The 17,912-nt window shown below is 55.6% G+C and overlaps 1 protein-coding gene across 1 annotated transcript; it reads left to right on the top strand.

Annotated features, from left to right (window-relative positions):
• The first annotated feature begins 8,650 nt into the window (after positions 1-8,650).
• Positions 8,651-12,748, top strand: BNIPL (BCL2 interacting protein like). The gene is made up of 8 exons (XM_044449144.1): positions 8,651-8,691; positions 9,577-9,638; positions 9,738-9,947; positions 10,033-10,212; positions 11,034-11,136; positions 11,919-12,050; positions 12,279-12,365; positions 12,646-12,748. Exons 1-8 carry the CDS (start codon positions 8,651-8,653, stop codon positions 12,746-12,748), a joined length of 918 nt encoding a protein of 305 aa, XP_044305079.1.
• The last annotated feature ends 5,164 nt before the right edge of the window (positions 12,749-17,912 follow it).

Below are 17,912 nucleotides of genomic sequence, written 5' to 3'. Positions count from 1 at the left end.
GGCATGGCCGGGGAGGGGGGGGCTGCTCTTAACCTGCTGAGCTGCTGTCCATGGTGCTGCAGCCGAGTCCCCTCAGCTCGGCAACAGAGGTAGCCCCTTCAACCCAGGGCCAAACTCAGGCCAGGCCCGTGGTCCCGCTGGGACGCTGCTCCAGCGACCTCTGCCAGAGGAGCCGAGGAGCAGCCCTGTCCCGTTCGGCTCTGCCTCGGTCCCCACCCCCCGCCTTCGGGCCCATTCACGAGCCCACGGAAGGTGGCGCTCCTTGCCAGCCCCTGCGTGAATCGTGGCCTGCATTTCCCACTTGGTGGCACACTGAAGCCCCGGACAGCTGGCAAAGTCACGAAACGTTTGGGGCTGTTAATTCCCATGGCGGAGGCGGAGAGCCTCTGGAAATGTGAGCAAGGAGAAGGCGGCCCTTCGCTTGCTGATGATTAACTTTCGCAGGCGAAGGGGCGAGGTGCGTGTCAGGAACAAGATGGACTCCAGAAGTGCCCTGATGGAATCCTTACCCCTCCTGTTCAGGTTTTGCTCATCGGGGAGCTTTTGAGAACCAAAGCGGGTGGGTTGTGCCTTGTTCATTTATGCTCCCCAAAACCAACAGGGTGAGCAGCTGCCCTTCCCTGCATTGGGTGCTGTAGCACTCCAGGTCTTTTCCTCCGGCAGACCTTCCGTTTCTGGTTGGGCCTTTACACTTCTGAACCTTTCCCAGCTGCACTTACGGCAGGCACATACGTCCATGGAAAGCCACACTGCTGCAGTCGTCTCCCCCCCCCCCCCCCCCGCTGGCGGCTGCTGCTTTGCCATGGGCCAGCTGAAAAGTGCTAGCAGTGGGGCGACTTGGGAGAAGATGGCCAAGGAAGTCCCTTCTTAAGATCCTGGGATAGTGGGGTTGGAGTTCTCGAGGCAGCCCTCCGTGCCAAAGCATCCCTCACTGATGCCGATCCAGCTGGACCTCAGATTCCTCCGGGGGGAGAGCCACCACCTGAGCTGCTCTAAAGGGGAGTTTTCCCCAGCGTCCAGCCGGAATTGCTTCCTGTTCCTGGAGCCCATCCTGCCCGTTCAGATCATCAGAGGACAATTTCTTGGTGCTTCCACGTGGACCCCGACCCAACTGGAGTCCTCCAGGAGACGGGCCTGCAACATGGCGGCCCCACCTGTTGGATTCCCTGCTTCGGGAGGTCAAAGAAACACCCAACACTTTTTGGGCTCTGCTAAAGACAGTCTTTGACCCTCTGTGGTCTTAATGTTAATTTGTTTTCAGTGCATTGCTTCTATTCTTCCATTTTTTATTATTCTATGTTTTCACACCCCAGAATCCGTCGGGTGTAGAGAGGTGTCGGAGTCCTAGAAATAAATACATTGATTAAAAGGACCTGTACAATTTATTTCCAAATCGGCAAGCTCCCCCTTCAACTGAGGCTGCACCAAACCGAGCCGTCTCAATCCCTGCTGTCCAGGGCAGGCTTGCTCAGCCTGGCTGCCTTTGGGTGGGTTGGGGTACAGCTCCCATCAAGCCCAGCCACGCCATGCTAGCTGGAGGTGATGGGAGCTGTAGTTGGTGGGCCATTTGTGACCCCAGCCGGCTTCCTACAGAGCCTCGCCTTTTCTGAGGGCTCCGAGTGAGGCGGCAGCAGCCGAAGAGGCCAAACCCGTCTTGTAAATCCGTCCGCACTTGCTGGCCAGCTCAGATTTTATGCAGGAGTCCCTTTTCCACTGCTTTGTTCTGGTGCCCGACCTGCAGCTGTTTGCCATCCTCGTTTCCTCTGCAGAACCAAAAGCGCACCCCCTTCTTGGATGGGGGTGTTTATTTCGCCAAGAGAAAAAGAGAAATTACTTTTTGCGGCTGTCGCTTCACACAACCCACCACAAGAGGGCAGAGTTGGTGCGAAACGTGCAAATGTAAGAAATTGCAGTCACTTGTTCTTGCTATCTACTGATGATTCATATATTAATCACAAACAGATGCCATTATTATTATTATTACCATCATTATCAGAAATGGATCGATCAATTATCAACATGATCAACAATAGTAATAGTAAAACCAGATCGGAATTGGAATGGATAATAAAACCACCACAACAAATGACAAATTCAACCACCAATCAGTTCTCGTGGCTGATCTGAATTCTGGTATAAGCAGGACTGGGACACAACGCTGGACATGATGCCTCATGCATAACCTTTCTTAAACACTCTGAACATTTTGAGGTGGAATCCTATGCGTGGGTAGAGAGAAAAGGAGAGAGGGGGGAAGAAACTTCCGGATTTCTATTTATTTATTCTCTTACTGCATTCAGTGGGGCGTCCTCCTCTGCCCACCTCCAAAACCAAGCTGCTTCTTCCTTAACTGTATGTTGTGGCGTTAGGACCCAGGAGTTCTCCATCGCTTCTCACCATCCTGAAAAACCTGTTTGGGCAAGTCTAGCCCTGTGCTGGCGTCTGAGGGATATCCCAGGATTGTCATTTGCGCTCCCCGCTTTCAAAACGAGCAGAGGAGGCATTTGGCAGGTAGTTGAATCTCAGGCCCCGATGGGGTCCCACGCAGGAGAAGAAGCGGTCCTTCAACCGGAAAGGTGAGCCGTTTGAATTGGGAAGCGTTGGGGATCCACCTGGAATGGATCCCACGTGCACAGTGGGAATCTTCTTTGCATCCAGCTTCTGGGTCGCAAGCAGAAGACTGGAATCTTAGCAATGCTTAGGATGGCTCCGATGGACTCCATCCTTAGTTTGCATGCAGTGTTGGAACAGGAGGTGTTAGGATGGGAAGGCCTTTCCTTGCCCCCGCAGACAAATAAAATTACGAATTTGCTGTGTGGGTTCAAAACTGTCTGGTTTCCTCTGGGTACATGGGACTATAACCCCCACCAACCCCAGCCCCAGTGTGGCTAGGTATGATGAGGGTTGTAGTTCCAGGAATCTGGGGATCCCCACTGCTTGTAGGGAGGCAGGGTCAGACAAATGCACGTTCATTTCAGTGGAGGTTTGGGTTAGGCCTGCTCTTTCTCGCTGCCTCGCAGGGCTTAAAAGGAATATCCCGAACCTACAGAGTTTGGGGAACGAGGAGTACATTCTGTGCCCGAAATCTTTTGAGGCTCAACCCCCACTTTTTCACATTGAGCAAGTGAAGACAAATGAGTAAAACCAACAGTTCAGAGTTGGCCAAATGTCACCCCGCAATGCAATCCTACAGATAACTACATGGAAAGAAGCCCCATGGCATTAAAATTGGTTTATTCCTGGGTCCCCCATCTTCCGTCCAAGCATTTGCAAGATCTGTGTTAAAGCGTGTCTGTTTGCTCTTGGAGCCGGCCAAATCGGATACTCATCAGCTCTCTTTCAGCTTTTATTAATTCCTAAATTTACAAGCTGCTATCCGTATATAAAAATATCTCTAAGAGGTTTTAGAGTGATGTTTGTTTTTCATAAATCTCTTTGGCTCCCCCACTTTGGAAGGCTGAGGTGTTCAGGCAGGAATCCCCATTCCAGTCTCATTTGCAAAACTGATTAAAGGGTGGGAGCCCCAAAACCTCTTTGCCATGCTGGACTACACCCTGAAGGATGCGCAAGCAGATTATCCAGAGTGCCTCTGAGCATGTGTGGGAGGCAACCTTGTTCAAGCCATTGAAGGGTAGGGAGGGAATATCCATGACTCAAAGGCTGTGGCCTCCACAAGACGGATGCTTTTGTCAAATTTCTGATACTGACTTCAGCGTACAAGTCATGGGAACTGACAAAACAGCAACAATTCCTCCCTCTGTTCTTTTTGTAAAATTATTTTTTACAACTAAGAAAAACAATACAATTAACACAATAACGACAATTATTCCTCCAGCTGTGCTAAGAGGCCGAAATGCTTCAAGCTGAAATAGAAGGGCTTCTTCAGTGTTTCAGCCGGGCGCCTTTAGTCCTGCCCACCCCAGAAAGGTCCCTCCGGAGTCCCCCCAGCCCTGATTTTGGCCCTTGGGGCTGAAAGAGGCCGGTTTCTCCTGCCTCGACTCCAAAGGCGACTTTGCGTGAGTGCTTCCTCCCTCCTCAAGAGTAGACCTGCAGAGGCAGGGAAGCCTCGTGGCCTTTCCTGCCACCAGCTGTGGAGGCAACACCCCATGTCTATATTTAAGCATGGGTGAGCTTAAGGGGACTCCAGGGGATGGTGGAGGACAGGAAGGCCCGGAGGAATGTTGTCCATGGGGTTGCGATGGGTTGGACATGATTTTGCGACTAACAACAACAACCACAAGCCCACTCCCCAGCCAAAAAGTCTGGTGAAATGGCTTTCAGGCAATAAATTTTGGTGGAATGGCATTTCTCTTTGTACATACAACCTGCTGGAAGTGCTGCTGATGGTGGCAGTTGAAAATTCCTCTTCCAGGAAAATTCCTCCTTTTATCTCTTCTGTATATCACTTCCACCTTCTCGTTATTTTCTCCTTGTTCCCTGTTGATCTATCAGCATTCCTAAACTAGGTTTAAATTTCCCATAGATGTCTTGGATCTTCTGCAAGAGGTCTCTAGGTTGTTATCTTCTATTTCTTGCAATGGGGCCTTTTGTCTTTACGCTGTCACTGAAAAGCTGCATTTCGGATCCTGTCCCTGTTGTTCTCACCTGTTGCTTTTGCTTCTGGCATTTCAGCCCCCTTGAGCCTCAAGGGCTTACTGCCGATGAGACATGCCTAGGATTGTACTGCAAGGGATGTAATTAATATTGATATTAATTCCCAGTTGCAATGTATGGCTGTGAAAGTTGGACCATAAGGAAGGCTGAGCGCCAAAGGATTGAGGCCTTTGAACTGTGGTGCTGGAGGAGGTCCTGCGAGTCCCTTGGACCGCAAGGCGATCAAACCGGTCAGTCCTAGAGGAGATCAACCCTGACTGCTCTTTAGAAGGCCAGATACTGAAGATGAAGCTCAAATACTTTGGCCACCTAATGAGAAGGAAGGACTCCCTGGAGAAGAGCCTAATGCTGGGAACAATAGATGGCAAAAGAAGGAGGGGACGGCAGAGGATGAGGTGGCTGGAGGGGGTCACTGAAGCAGTGGGTGTGAGCTTAGGTGGACTCCGGGGGTGGTGGAGGATGGGAAGTCCTGGAGGAATGTTGTCCATGCGGTCTCAATGGCCAGACGCAACTTCGCGACTAGCATAGCATAGCCAAGAGAGAATCACATTTTTGCATGAGGGGGACAAGGGAATATTTATATCCTGCTTCTCCTTGAGCAGTTCCTGAAGAAGCGGCCCCTCGTCCATGGACGCTTTTGCCCCCTAAAATTGCTAGTCCTGGAGGCCGACTCTTGGTTTGGGCTGTGGCGGACAATGCTGCTCTGGACAGGCCTCCTCGTCTCCTGCCCCCGTGTGCGGGACAGCAGCCCACGAGCCCTGCCTTTTAAGGTACGGCTGTGTGAGGACCCGTTCGGCTGGCCGGGGCAGAGCGAGAACAGGGTGATTCATGCCTGGGATGACGGGTGGGAGTGAAAGGAACAGGTCAGCGATCTGGAATGCAGGGCTACGCAGAAGCAGCCACCTCGCCTTCATACGCATCCAGCCGGCAAACCAGGAAGAAAGGGAGTCAGGTCTCTGGCAAACAGGGCTGGCCACTTGCCTCTGGAAAGGTCACCATCAGGGCTTGTGCTTGGCACACGGTACCTAGAAGTAGACTGCTCCTGATGTGGGAGGTTCCACTGAGCTCTCCCACAGCTCGCCTTCTTCCAAAGCTTCTCTAGTCCCACTATAAGGCCATCTAAGGATTCATTTTCTCTCTTTAGACAGAATTCCCCCTCCCCACAACTTCCAGTCCTCCCCATCCAGTAAGGGAAAAAAGTCATAATTCCAGATGTGTTCCCCCCACCAAAAAGATGACTATATCGGGTTTATTTATTTCGGAGGGTATATTCCCCATTTTCCATTTTAGAAACATAGAAACAGAGCGAGTCAGAAGGGGCCTCCCGGGCCATCTAGTCTGACCCCTGGCTCCAGCCGGCTCCGCTCACGACATGCCCACCATGTGGATGTCCAGCCTATCCTTGGACCGATGGGGCCTCAACCACCTCCCGTGGAAGCCCATTCCTTACCCATGGGGTCCTACCTGTCAGGAAGTGCTTCCTGGCATCTAAATGGGACCTTGGCTCCCTGAGCTTTGCTCCGTTGGAGCACGTCCTGCCTTCCTCTGCAGGGGAGAACAGGTCTCTACCCACCTCCGTGTGACATCCCCTCACATACCTGTATGTCACCAACAGATCCCCTCTGAGTCTCCTCTTCCCCAGGCTGAAGAGACCCAGTTCCCTCAGTCTCGCCTCATACGGCATCCCCTGCAAACCAATGTTTTTAGAACGATCCAGCTCAAGGTTGGTCACAGAAGAAAGCCATTGCAACGTGTGATAAGACCAGTTGATCAAATGACTGCTGTCAGATTTTTCACTAAAAGTGACTTTACTGCTGGCGACAGAGGCTGAAAACTGCAGAACCTGGAGGACAAGGAAAATTTGGTGATGATTTGCAGCCCGCCTGCGGTACCAGGGAGCAGCTGCTGGGGACGGCCACCTTGATCAACCGAATACATGGAAAAGGAGCCTCAAGGAGGGGCACTGAATCCTACCTTCCAGGCTGGCCTGTCCGGTTTTTGTGAAGGATTAGGGTTAGCACTTTTGCAAAGGGCCCACCCCTTCTTCCTAGCTGCCGGTCATTTCATAGAATCATTGAATCATTGCATGGGGTTCCAGTTTCCATACACTTTCCCCCACATTCTGAAATGCTAGTTCCCAGGACTGGACTCATTCAGTCTGGATTCTTCCCTACTGGGATCAATTTGGCTGGAATGGAACCTCCACGTGCTGCAGCAGTCTATCTCCAAATACCAGTTGCAAGGGAGAGGGGTGTACTCCATGCCTGGCCAGTGGATTTCTCATTGGCAAACTCCACGGTCTGAACCAGCAGGGTGCATCTTCTGTTTACCTTGTCCTTTAGCAATGAAATACTTTGCTCAGCTTTCCCATGGAGGGAGAGAGAGAGAGAGAGAGAGAGATTGTGTGTGTGTGTGTGTGTGTGTGTGTGTGTGTGTGTGTGTGTTCTGTACACTTACAGACAAAGCACACTACTTCTGCAGCCAGCTGAGATGGAGTTACTAAGGTTTCTTTTCTGGGTGTGGCTGCCAACCACAAACTCAGCCCTACCCTTCAGCCACCGGGCCTCCTCTCCGCTGCGTCTGGGTGCCTTGCATGGAGTTCGCCAGCAGAAGGAGGGTGGCATCTTTACAGCCTTCTCTTTCCTGGACTTCCCTCCAGTTTGGCTGCCCAGCTGGAAAATTCCTGTCCCTCAAGGTGTGCGTGCGTGTGTGTGTGTGGTGCCAGGATCTCAGCCGTGGTCCGCTCTGGAGGGCCGCCCTTCGCCATTGCATGCCCGCACCTGGTGCTCCGGAAAGGGAAGGTCTTCGGCTCATCGCCCGCTTTATAGGACGCGACAGGCAGGGCGGCCAAGAGAGGCAGGTTGGGAACCGAGGCAGGGGAAGCAGAAGCGCTTCCGTGCAAGATCTCTGCCCCGAGGGGCTTGCAAACAAAATTTGGCAGGAGAGGCAGAGCAAAGAACGGCAAACGGGAGGTGAAATTGCGGAGGACATTACAGAGCGTGATATAATCACTTCTCTGTCCCTTTCTGGGCTGCGGCATTCCAGGCAAGATGGTGCAGGAGGGATGAGTGCCGGGACTCTCTGACTGAAGGAGATTCCAGGCCTGGCTGCGGCGCTGCAGTGGCCTCTTCTCCTAAGAGGGTTTTAAGTAGTTCGGTGCCCCTTTGAACCTTCAGCTCCTGCTCTTTCCTCCTATGAAGCCTCTGCAAGAAAAGAAGGCATGGCTCTTCTTGTATTGAAAGCCCCCGCGACGTAACATGGAATTGGAGCAAAGTTTCATGCAGAAGGAGGGGAGGGAGAAGGGCAGATCGAGGTGCACAGAGGAGGTGAGATAGGGGTTCAGATATGGGAGGAATAAAAAGACCGAAAATATATAGGAGGAGGGAAATATAGAGATGTTTGAGGGAGGAAAGAAGGAAAATGAGAAGGAAAGAAGGAAGGAAGGAAGGAAGGAAGGAAGGAAGGAAGGAAGGAAGGAAGGAAGATCTGTTCAGAGAAGAAGGCTGGCAGAGAAGTTCCTGGCGGAAGAGCAGCCAGGTAAAGACAGCTGTGAGTCTGTGTGATGTTTCAGGTGTAGAGACCTGACGGAGCACCCAGGTAAGCTCAGTGCAAAGGGAGGTTTTTCAGAGGGGCTTAGAAGCGAGGCAGAGCATTGCAGGGGCGTCTCCAGAGAGGGTTCCAGGGATAAGGGGCAGCACAGGGGGAAGGAAGGGGCTGGCATGCCTTACGGGGCGGGCTGAGAAGTCAGTCCAACGGAACAAGGCGAGAGTTACCTCCGATCGATGGTGGGAGTCCACAGAGCGGGCAGGACTGGATCTAACCGGCCGAAGATGGAGGAGGAGACGTTCCAGTGGCGTGTTCAGGGAAAGGGCCTGCTCATGGGGGAGCTGGGAGGATCTGGGAGCCGGGGCGAGGGGCCGCCAGAGGGCTTCTGCTGTTGACGCGACCCCTGTGCCTTTGGCCACACAGGCTGAGGAGGGAGGCAGAGCACGCCACGTCGCCCCCGCAGGGAGAAGGGGCCGTCACCATCAAGGACATGGAGCTGAGGGAAGAGTGGCAAGATGATGAATTCCCCCGGTAAGCAGCCTGCCGGTGGGGCGAGTGGCAGAGAGCCCGGGGAAGGGCAGCCATGTGGGCTGTGCCGGCTTAGTGGAGCCTCCATGTTGGGGGCAGTCTATCTAGCTCTGAATGCTGGATGCAGCAGGTGACCGAAGAGAAATCGCTGTGCTGGGCGGGGCGGGGGTGTCCGTGAAGGTCACCTTCAGAATGCCACGAATGGGGAAGGGTTCTTTGCGATTTCAGTGGCCTCCTGATAGGATGCAATGCTTTAGAAAAGGAAGATCTCTGCCCCGCAGACCTTGCAATTTATGGAACAGCACACAGGGCAGGCGACAGAGGCAGAGTCGGGATATGGAGGCACGTGTGGCAAAGCAGACACCGTCACGGGGGGGCAGGTAGTCTGACCCAGCCAGGCTCCCCTTATCTTAGAGGAGCAATTCCTCAGGTGCTGGCAGCCAAATCCATCTGTTTATTTATTTAAGTTTTTCTACACCATCATTCATTAAAGCTCCCACAAATTTTACAAAACTTTAAAGGGGGTGCGGTCCAAAATTCCAAAAGTGTCAGCCTCGAAACAGTTTTAAGCTCTTGCTGCCAGACGCTGAGTCTTTGGAGGAGCGTTTCGACTTTACTTGGCAGGGGGAAAGCCCACAAGAGCCAGGAAATGAGGGTGGGGCTCAGGCAGGAGAAGGGGGCGGCTCTCTGGGCCAGGCTGGGCAGGCCAGGTTGGGATCCCCCCCCCACTGCTCTCAGATGTGGGCAACCCCACAGCCAGGGGTGGGGAGGGACACGATGCCACGGCCTGAGACGCCCTCCCGCTGCATCGAAGGCCGGCGAGCGCTGCCGCTCTCGGACCGCCCCCTCCATCCTCAAAAGGGGCCGCTTTCCCCGCTTGCCCTTCAGGCCGCTGCCAGAGGAGGTCTCTGAGGAGGACCCGGAAGAATCCAGCTCGGAGCTCAGCCCAGGTACGGCCCAGGGATGAGCTGGGAGGGGGGCTGGCTGGCCCTTCCCTGGGGCCACCCTCTGCCCGGCCACTGGCCCCCGTTGCCGGCTTCTCCCCACAGTGGCCATCAACACCCTGCAGCTGTGCGGCCGGCGGCACATGAGGCGACGCCTCCCAGCGCCCGACCTCAGCGAGGGCTCCGTGAAGTCCGGGGAGCTCCCGGGGGCCACGCCGGAGGGCAGCCTGGACATCGACGTGGACGAGCTGGAGACGCCGTCCGACAGCGAGCCGCAGGAGGGCTCCGAGGACGAGCATGCCTTCGAGTGGGAAGGTGAGGGCAGGCGGCCGCGCCGTGTGAGGGGGCGGTGGTGGCGTCGCCCGGCATTCACCTGAGTCCCCCCAACACGTGTCCCCAGATGACCTCCCCAGGGCCCGGCGCGTGGATGGCAACCTCCCGGAGAAGTTTTGCGCAGGCCGCGTGGTGGACGTCAAGGGCCAGGATGGCCGGAAGTGGCGGATCTTCCTGATGGATGAACAGGAGACGAAGGTGGACTTGAGTGCCATTGAACCGTACAAGAGGGTCATCTCCCATGGAGGTAACGACTCCGAGTCTCCCCTCTGGCTACAGACCTCGGGGAGGAGAGAGAAGGCTGGATCCTGGTCCAGAGACAGCAGGACACCCGACGAGCTGAGCATAAAGTTCCTCAGGCTGGGAAGGATGCCTTCGGAACAGCTGTCCGGTCTGTGGCGGGGCACAGCGGACAGTAGAAAAGCCACAACTGGCTAAATAAGTGGGGGTCAGGGGTGTGATCCCCTGAGGGTTGTGAACCCCTGCTTCCAGAAACACACTGCAAACAGCGTTGGGTCACCAGGGCGAGCCTTTGGCCGTGTCCTGGCCGGAGTCATGTCCATCAGCCTGAGCACCTTTATGCAAAGTCCGGCGGAGGGACGGAAAGGCCCTCTGGTCTCAGCTGAGCCAACGTTGTCGCTCTTTGCAGTCACACTTAGGTCATCCCTCATCCAAGGAATCTTGCCTTTTTTTAATGAAACCAGTTCTTCAGATGTGTGCGTGTTTGTAGCCAGTGCAGCCACAACACACTTTTGTGTGTTTTCAAACATACACATGCTGCTCCCCTGGAATTCTTTAGACTGTGCACTTTTCTCAGACACGCAATTGTGTGTGTGCACACACACATGCTTTCCCAGGGAACCACCTGCCCTGGAAAAGCATGCTAGCTGCGTGTTTTGCAGTGCTGCCATCTTCCAGGTCGAGAAGGGGCAAATTTGGCAAACCTGGAGACTGGCAAAAAACTGGCAGAGCAAATTTCCTATCCCTCGCCAGAGCTGGCTTACGTTGTACCTGGGCTGCGTAAGACCCGCGAACGACCCGTTTGCTCTCCCTGCCCTTGACCCGCAGGGTATTATGGCGAAGGCCTGAATGCCATCATCACGTTCGCTTCCTGCTACTTGCCGGAGAGCAGCGTCCCGAATTATCCGTACATCATGGGGAACCTCTTCAGGTGAGTGCCGGCTGAGAGGGGGAGACCCAGACCCAAGAGCTTGCCTCCAGCTCTTCAAGGAGATGCAAGACCCCGACATGAGCCTGGCCCAGCTCCCTGGTGGTCCTGGGGTGGTCCTGGGCCCTACTTCACACTGGCCAGTCCTCTTTGTGTAAGCCGTCCCAAGATGTTCTGTAGGGGACGGGATAGAAAAAATAAATAAATTTTGGAAGGCATCCTTTCCTTCAGGGGTGGGGTGCATGCGACCCTCCAGATGGTGGATTGCAAGTCCCATCAATTCTAGCTTGCAGTCCTCAGATGGCACCCTTCCGGTTAGTGTGCCATGGACTGTATTTCTATTTAAATTGTAGTCCCCATTGCTGAGCATGCATCCCGGCATATGTGTATCCACGTCTTCTTCCCCCTTTTCTGGTGGCGCGTAAACGGCCAGCCTAGATTTCAGCAACTGGGACTTGGAGGAAGGTGGCCCTTGAACCTGGAGGCACAGTCCTCTGCTCTAAAAAAGACACAGCACAAAAGGAAAGGGGATGAGGAGGGAAGAGGCCTCTTTTGTGGGTCCCCTGCCCATTTCCTTCTGTTCCAGCTGCTGGAATTGGTGTAGCGCTCTTTGTGGCCTCCTCACTTGTGTAAAAATGCCGCCACATTTGCACTCTCGGTTGATCTGACTCTTCCTCGCCTCTCAAAACCGTTCTGACAATGCGGTAAATTTGAGGCAGGGAGAGTTTGGCCTTGTTTAAAGCGTTTAAGGCCGATGCCGTGGCATTGCTGCCCCCTTTCCGCAGGTACATAACAGGGACCCTAGAGCTCATGGTGGCCGAGAACTATATGCTTGTGTGTCTCAATGGCGCCGCCCCGCGGAGCAAAATTCCTTCCTTCACCTGGATCAAGGAGTGTTACCAAACCATCGACCGGCGGTAAGCCAGGAGCGGATGGGCTGGCGTGGTTTCTACCCGTGGCTGCATTTGGGGTTATTTCCAGCAAGACCAAGCTGCAAAATCAAATACACCATTTTCCCTCAAGAGGCCTCCGCCAAGGCCCGGTTTCTCCCTTGGCAAGAGCGGGGCGGCCCCCTGCATCGCTGCGATGGAGGGACTCTGGGGCACGGCTTCCTGCCCTTTCGGCATTGTGGTTTTGTTTGGCAGGCTCCGGAAAAACCTGCAGACTTTGATCGTTGTCCACCCCACGTGGTACGTCAGAGCTCTGACGGCCCTCTGCAGACCTTTCCTCAGGTAGGCTGGCTGTTTGTGGCGGGAGAGGAGAAACCAGTCCCGCCTGCCTGCCTGTCCCGAACTCCTCCGAGCAGGACTGGGAACGGCAGACCTGGGCACTGTGGCCGCATGTCTGCAGTGGTGTGGGCGGCGGAAAACGGTGTGAGCAGATCGGGAGGCCTCCAGACCAGGCCGGGGGGCCGTGGGGGGGAGGCGGGGGAGGCTGCTCTGGTGGGACGCCGCTTGAAGACCACAGCTGGAAGGCACCCTCTCCCACCCCGCCACTTCTCTATCCCTCCAGCTCCAAGTTCAGCCGAAAACTGCGGTTTGTGGACAGCCTGGAGGAGTTGGCACGGCTGATCCCGCTGGAGCAAGTCCACATCCCGGACTGCATCCGCCAGTGAGTATCCGCAGTCCCTATTTTCTGGGTCCCTGTGAGAGGCCCTAGTGGGGCCCAAAGGCGCCCCTAATACCAAGCATAGCCAATGGGATTTGCAGAGCACATGGGGCCCCTGCAAAGCAAGAGGGGTGTACCGGCATGCTTGGGAGGGTCCCAAGGTTGGCAGGAGTACAAAATATCTATCTATCTATCTATCTATCTATCTATCTATCTATCTATCTATCCATCCACCCACCCACCCACCCACCCACCCACCTATATTTAAGAGTAAAATAAAAGGTAAAGGTTTCCCATGACCTTAAAGCCTGGTCATGCCTGACTCCTGGGGGCACTGCTCCTCTCCGCTTCCTGGCCGAGGGAGCCAGCGTTCGTCCGCAGACAGTCTCCGTGGTCGTGTGGCCGCATGACTAAACACCGAGGTGCACGGAACACTGTTACCTGCCCCTTTTTATCTTCCTGCATCTGCACGCTTTCGCACTGCACAGTTGGCAGGAGTGTTATTTGAGTACCCCGTCCCAAATGACAGGCTGTATTAAAAGAGAACCGAGCAGGGGAGCCTGGAAGAGACACGGAAGGGAATAATCTGGAGGAAGGAGGTTTGCTTGTTCCTCCAAAGCAAACGGCAGCCTCATCCGGCCACTGGATCTCCCATGCTGTGGACTTAGGGCTGAGGGGGGACTTGAGGGGGGACCGGGAACGACGGGGCAGCGTGCAGAGGTCCCAAGCGTGCCCTCCCAAGCAGGGTGCAGAAGTACGGGACCTGCGTTGAGCCACATCGTCGAACCGGCGTGGGATTTGAATCACAGCTTAGGGGCACTTATGGGAGGAAGGGTCGCACCAGGCAGGCATCCAGCCCAAATGGGGGCTTATTTGTCCCGGTCTGGAATGGGGCAAGCAGGCCTGGCCGAACACCGAAGGACCTTTTGAAGGCCCCGAGGCTTGTGGCTTGCAAAGACGGGTCGCACGAACGCCGAGAAATTTCGTGGTTACGTGGGACAGGCCAGCTGATACGCACCCGGGGCGTTGCAGGTCCTTGTGAAGCCGAGGGGTCTCCATCGCCCAGGCCAGGCCAAGCCACCCTACATACTTGGCAGAGCAAGATATCGTGGCTTGACGCATCCTTTCCCCCCATTACAGGGAAGGCTGTAGCTAATCTCGGAGAAAATAGGGAAGGTTCCAGAAGACCGCAGAGTCCTGGCTAAGCAAACGGCACCAACGGCGGCTGCACCACCGAAGGTGCGGCTTTTGCTGCACGGAACAGCCACAGTTTCTAGCTGTTTCCTCTTCCCTCTTTTGACAGATTTGACCAGTCCAGAACAGCCTCCCGGAGCTAGCGAGAAGCCAAGCTGGTTGGATGGTCCCTTGGATTTGTCACTGAGCTTTTTAACGGTTTCACCAGCCCTGTACTTGCCACCCCATCTTTTTGGGGAGAGAGTGACCAGATAAGTGGATCCTGTTTTACCAATGCCCTAATCATGCACAATTTGTGTTTTTTAATGGAAGTTGAAAAAGAAATGAAAAAGAAACCTCAGGCTCAAACAGAGAGAGTTTTATTCAGTGCCTGAATGCATCAAAGAGACTTTCTGGGGGATGGTAGCTCAGCGATTGAGGAAAGCACTCTGCCCATGCTCAGAGACATTTTCTCAGTGGGGTTGTAATCTCCCTGCTCCAGGCTCAGTCACTGCTGGTATTAAGGGACTGGTGAGGAGGCTTAGGGCCTTCTCCGTGTCTCAGCAGACACCCAGCTGGGAATTCCTGCCTTCCATTCATCCATGAGTTTGCGGCCACAAAATGCGGCCACAAGACATGGTTCCCATGTCTTAAAGATGAGATTCCACAAGGAGGCAAAAGAAACACCCTGCCAGCTCCCTTGGGCTCAACTTTTGTTGCGACTCTTGATGTGAGCCACCCGGAGGCTTTGTTGCGATGGGGGCGGCATAAAAATGTTTTAAACGAACATAAACAAACAAACAAACTTCGCAAATGTTTATTTGCAAACAGATATTTTGCTCCAAATTATTTCGCTGTACATCTCCAGTGCTCGTTCTCTGCTCTGCAACAGCCTTCAAAAAAAAGGGACCCCCGGAACCTTTCCACTGGCGAGGGCAAGAGGCAGCGCGAAAGTTCACGCAGGCTGGTCGTTTTACAGCAGGCACGCAACGACGAGATGAAATGCAGCCTTTGTTTGCATTGCCTTACTTCTGTTTATCCTGCCACAGCCTTCCAAGGAGCCCAGGACAGCTGGGAACCTGTATAAAACAAGCACGCCACGTGAAAACCGCGGGAATCTTCACGCTTAACTTTGCAATCAGTGAAAAGCAGCAGCATCCCGCCACTCGCCTACGAGCTGGCCGAGTCGGGGCCGGGCTGCGACTCGGGGACCCCCGCTGGCGTCTCCACTCGGCCACAGCGTTCCCTGCGTGACTTTGAGACAGTCGCTGCCGCGCAGCCCCACAGGGGTGTTGTGAGGCTGAAGTGGAGGGGAGGAGGCTGTTTGGGGCTCCCTGCAGGAAAACAGATGGGGTGTGGGTGGAACGCATAACGCCTTTAACTAGTGGCTCAGTGGTAACAGTGGGGCAAGAAGCAAAATCTTTGCAGGAAGGGAGTTTTGTAGGTGTTACATAAGTGAAGCAATGATGATGTTACAAAACACTCTGCTTCTCACAGGCAATGGAAGCAAGCCAACAAAATGAAGTTGGATTCTTTTTGTGTACATATTCATTAAAGGTGTTTAACCGATGGTGCTCCAGGTGTCTTACTCGGCATTCAAAAGTGCAACGGAACGAATTCCATCCGAAGAGCAGCCAATCGGCGTCTTTGGAGAAAGGCGCTTTGTGCATGTTTTGCAAGGAGTGGGACTTCAGGGTGGAAGCCCAGGCTTGTTTCTGGAAAACAGTCCAGCAGCTCCGGGTGCTGTCCTTGGCATGCAGCGCGGTTTCCTCCCGAGGAAGCACGCTCAGCGTGCGAGCCCAATCCCCAGCCAGGGGATCCCAGCGCTTCTCGTGCTGCCTGCGCTGTCTCCACGTCTCAGCTTCCCTCCTCTCCCGCCTGGTGCCCGTTCTGAGCCGTGGATGAGCAGCAAGGCGCAACAGGCGGGCCCGGAAAGCCCGAGGGAGGCGGGGGCCCTGGGATCCTAGACTAGGGCACCAGCCCCGGGTGGATTCAACGGCCTTCGCGGCCCCCACGCCTGCGTGCACACGCGAGCCCGTCCCTGTCCCCCGCGCGCGTCCCAGCGCGCCCAGGCGGGCGGGGCGCGGGCGCAGGCGGGGCGCGCAGGCTGCTCGGGGGCGCGGGCGCCGCGTTCCAGGCGCCTTTGTTCTCGCCGCGTTGCCTAGCGCGGCGCCGTCGCGCCCGCGCCCGCGCCCGATCCCGAGCCGCGTGGCCTGCGCTGGCGGCTCCGCTCGCGCGCCATGGCCTCCCCGGCGCCGGGCCGCTGGCTCTGGCCGTGGCTGTGGCTGTGCGGCTGCGCGCGCCTGGCGCCCGGCCTGCCCGACGACGTGCGCATCTCGGCCCCGCCGCACCTGGTGGCGATGGTGCCGGCGGCCGCGGAGGCCACGGTGGCCGCGGGCCGCGTCAACCGCACCTCCGCCGAGCCGCTCGCCCCAGGCCCGACCCCGACCCTGGCCTCGGCCCCGGCCCCGGCGTCAGCCACGGGCCCGGCCCCGGTCTCGGTCTCGGTCTCCGTCTCCGTCTCGGCCCCGGCCCGGGCCCCGGCCCCGGCCGACGCGGTGCTGATCGTGGGCGACACGCGCTACGCGTGGCGCGAGTGGAGCGCGTGGCACTGCAACTGCGCGGCCGGCAGCATGTCCCGCGTGCGCGACATCAGCTACGCCGTGCCGGGCGTGCGCCTGGATCCCGCGCAGTACGACGTGCTGCGCTTCCAGCGCCAGGTGTGCAGCTACGCGGCCTGCGGCTGCAGCCGCGCGCAGCGCCAGTGCGACCGGCTGGAGGCGGCGTGCGACAAGGGGCCCGCGCACCTGTGCGCCCTCGGGGACATCCAGCGGGACCAGGAGGCGCAGCGCCGGCGCTTCTGGGCGCGCGTGCACGACGGCCTCGAGCGGCTCTGGGGCGCCGTCCGGGAGACCTTCCGGGCCCCGCAGAAGGTGGGTCCGCCCGCGGCCCCCCCTGGACGTGCGCCTTCCCCTCCCCGGGCCTCGCCTTCAGCCTCCAGGGCGCGCTTTTGGGGGTGCTGCTGGAGGCCCCCCAGTTTGCAGGCCGGGAGTCGGGGGGAATCGACCCGGTCCTTTTAGTGTTGAGCCCCCACCGTCATTTTATCTATTTAATTAACTGTCTCCCCCCCCCACCCCGCATTGCAATCATTTAGTCCCCTCGCATATGTCCCAGTTGCTCGTGTTGGGAATTTTGAATGATTTTGTGCCCTTTTATTACTACTCGTGTTTGCCCATAAGTGGCCCACACATTTCGCAAATACACAAACAGCGGAAAGCCAACTTAACTTGTCAGGTTGGTCTTTGGGACAGGAGAGGTTGCTTCTGAATCTGGGGAAAAAATGAACCGGACAGTGGGAGGCTGTTTGGAGAGGTCATTGCTCCTCAGGGTCCCTGTGTTTATTCTGCTTCTCATGCTGGTCAAACAGGGTGTTGTGGCCAAAACCTGCCACACCTGTTTGACCAAAGGCCTGAATGTGGCAGACATTTAACAGGAAGCAGTATTTCTCTCCCAAACCATATTCCACTCCAAAACAATCAGGAAATGTTGGTGCTGTCTTGGGAAAGTTCTAGATTTCTTTGTTCTCTGCAAGCTACCGTCCTCTCATGTTTTCCCTTCTCATTTCTGCTCCTAACCTTAGTCAACCCAAGCAAAAAGCAAGCAGTGAGTGTCTGATGTTGAAAGAAGGCCCAGCAAACCCTCAGTGTCTCACCAGGACCAGCTCCATGGTGGATGTTTCCTAGAAATATTGCTCTGAAGAATTTCTCCTTCCCCACGTCTGGAAAAAAACACGGACTCTGAGTAAGAGCTAGTGGCCTTCTTTGTGAGAAACTGGACAGTCTGCTGAGTGAGGAAGCTGATGGTTGGTTAGGCTGGGCAGGTTTGGCCGTGTGTGCTGTACCAGTGGACCAGAGTTTCCTTACTGGGAAAGGGGGACTTTTCCAGCACCTGCCCACAGAGTTCCTTTATCATGTTGCAAAAAGCCCAGTAAAAACAAC

The sequence above is a fragment of the Varanus komodoensis genome, unplaced genomic scaffold, assembly GCF_004798865.1.
Source record: "Varanus komodoensis strain SLA01 unplaced genomic scaffold, ASM479886v1 scaffold57, whole genome shotgun sequence".
Lineage (NCBI taxonomy): Eukaryota > Metazoa > Chordata > Lepidosauria > Squamata > Varanidae > Varanus > Varanus komodoensis.
This window is presented reverse-complemented; position numbering and strand designations above follow the sequence as displayed.

What these genes read in the sequence shown, in the direction of transcription:
- BNIPL (XM_044449144.1), top strand. Translation starts at nt 8,651, where the DNA reads ATGGAGCTGAGGGAAGAGTGGCAAGATGATGAATTCCCCCG. An exon ending in CAAGATGATGAATTCCCCCG is followed by an intron (nt 8,692 to 9,576) that starts GTAAGCAGCCTG and finishes CTTGCCCTTCAG; the next exon opens with GCCGCTGCCAGAGGAGGTCT. An exon ending in CAGCTCGGAGCTCAGCCCAG is followed by an intron (nt 9,639 to 9,737) that starts GTACGGCCCAGG and finishes TTCTCCCCACAG; the next exon opens with TGGCCATCAACACCCTGCAG.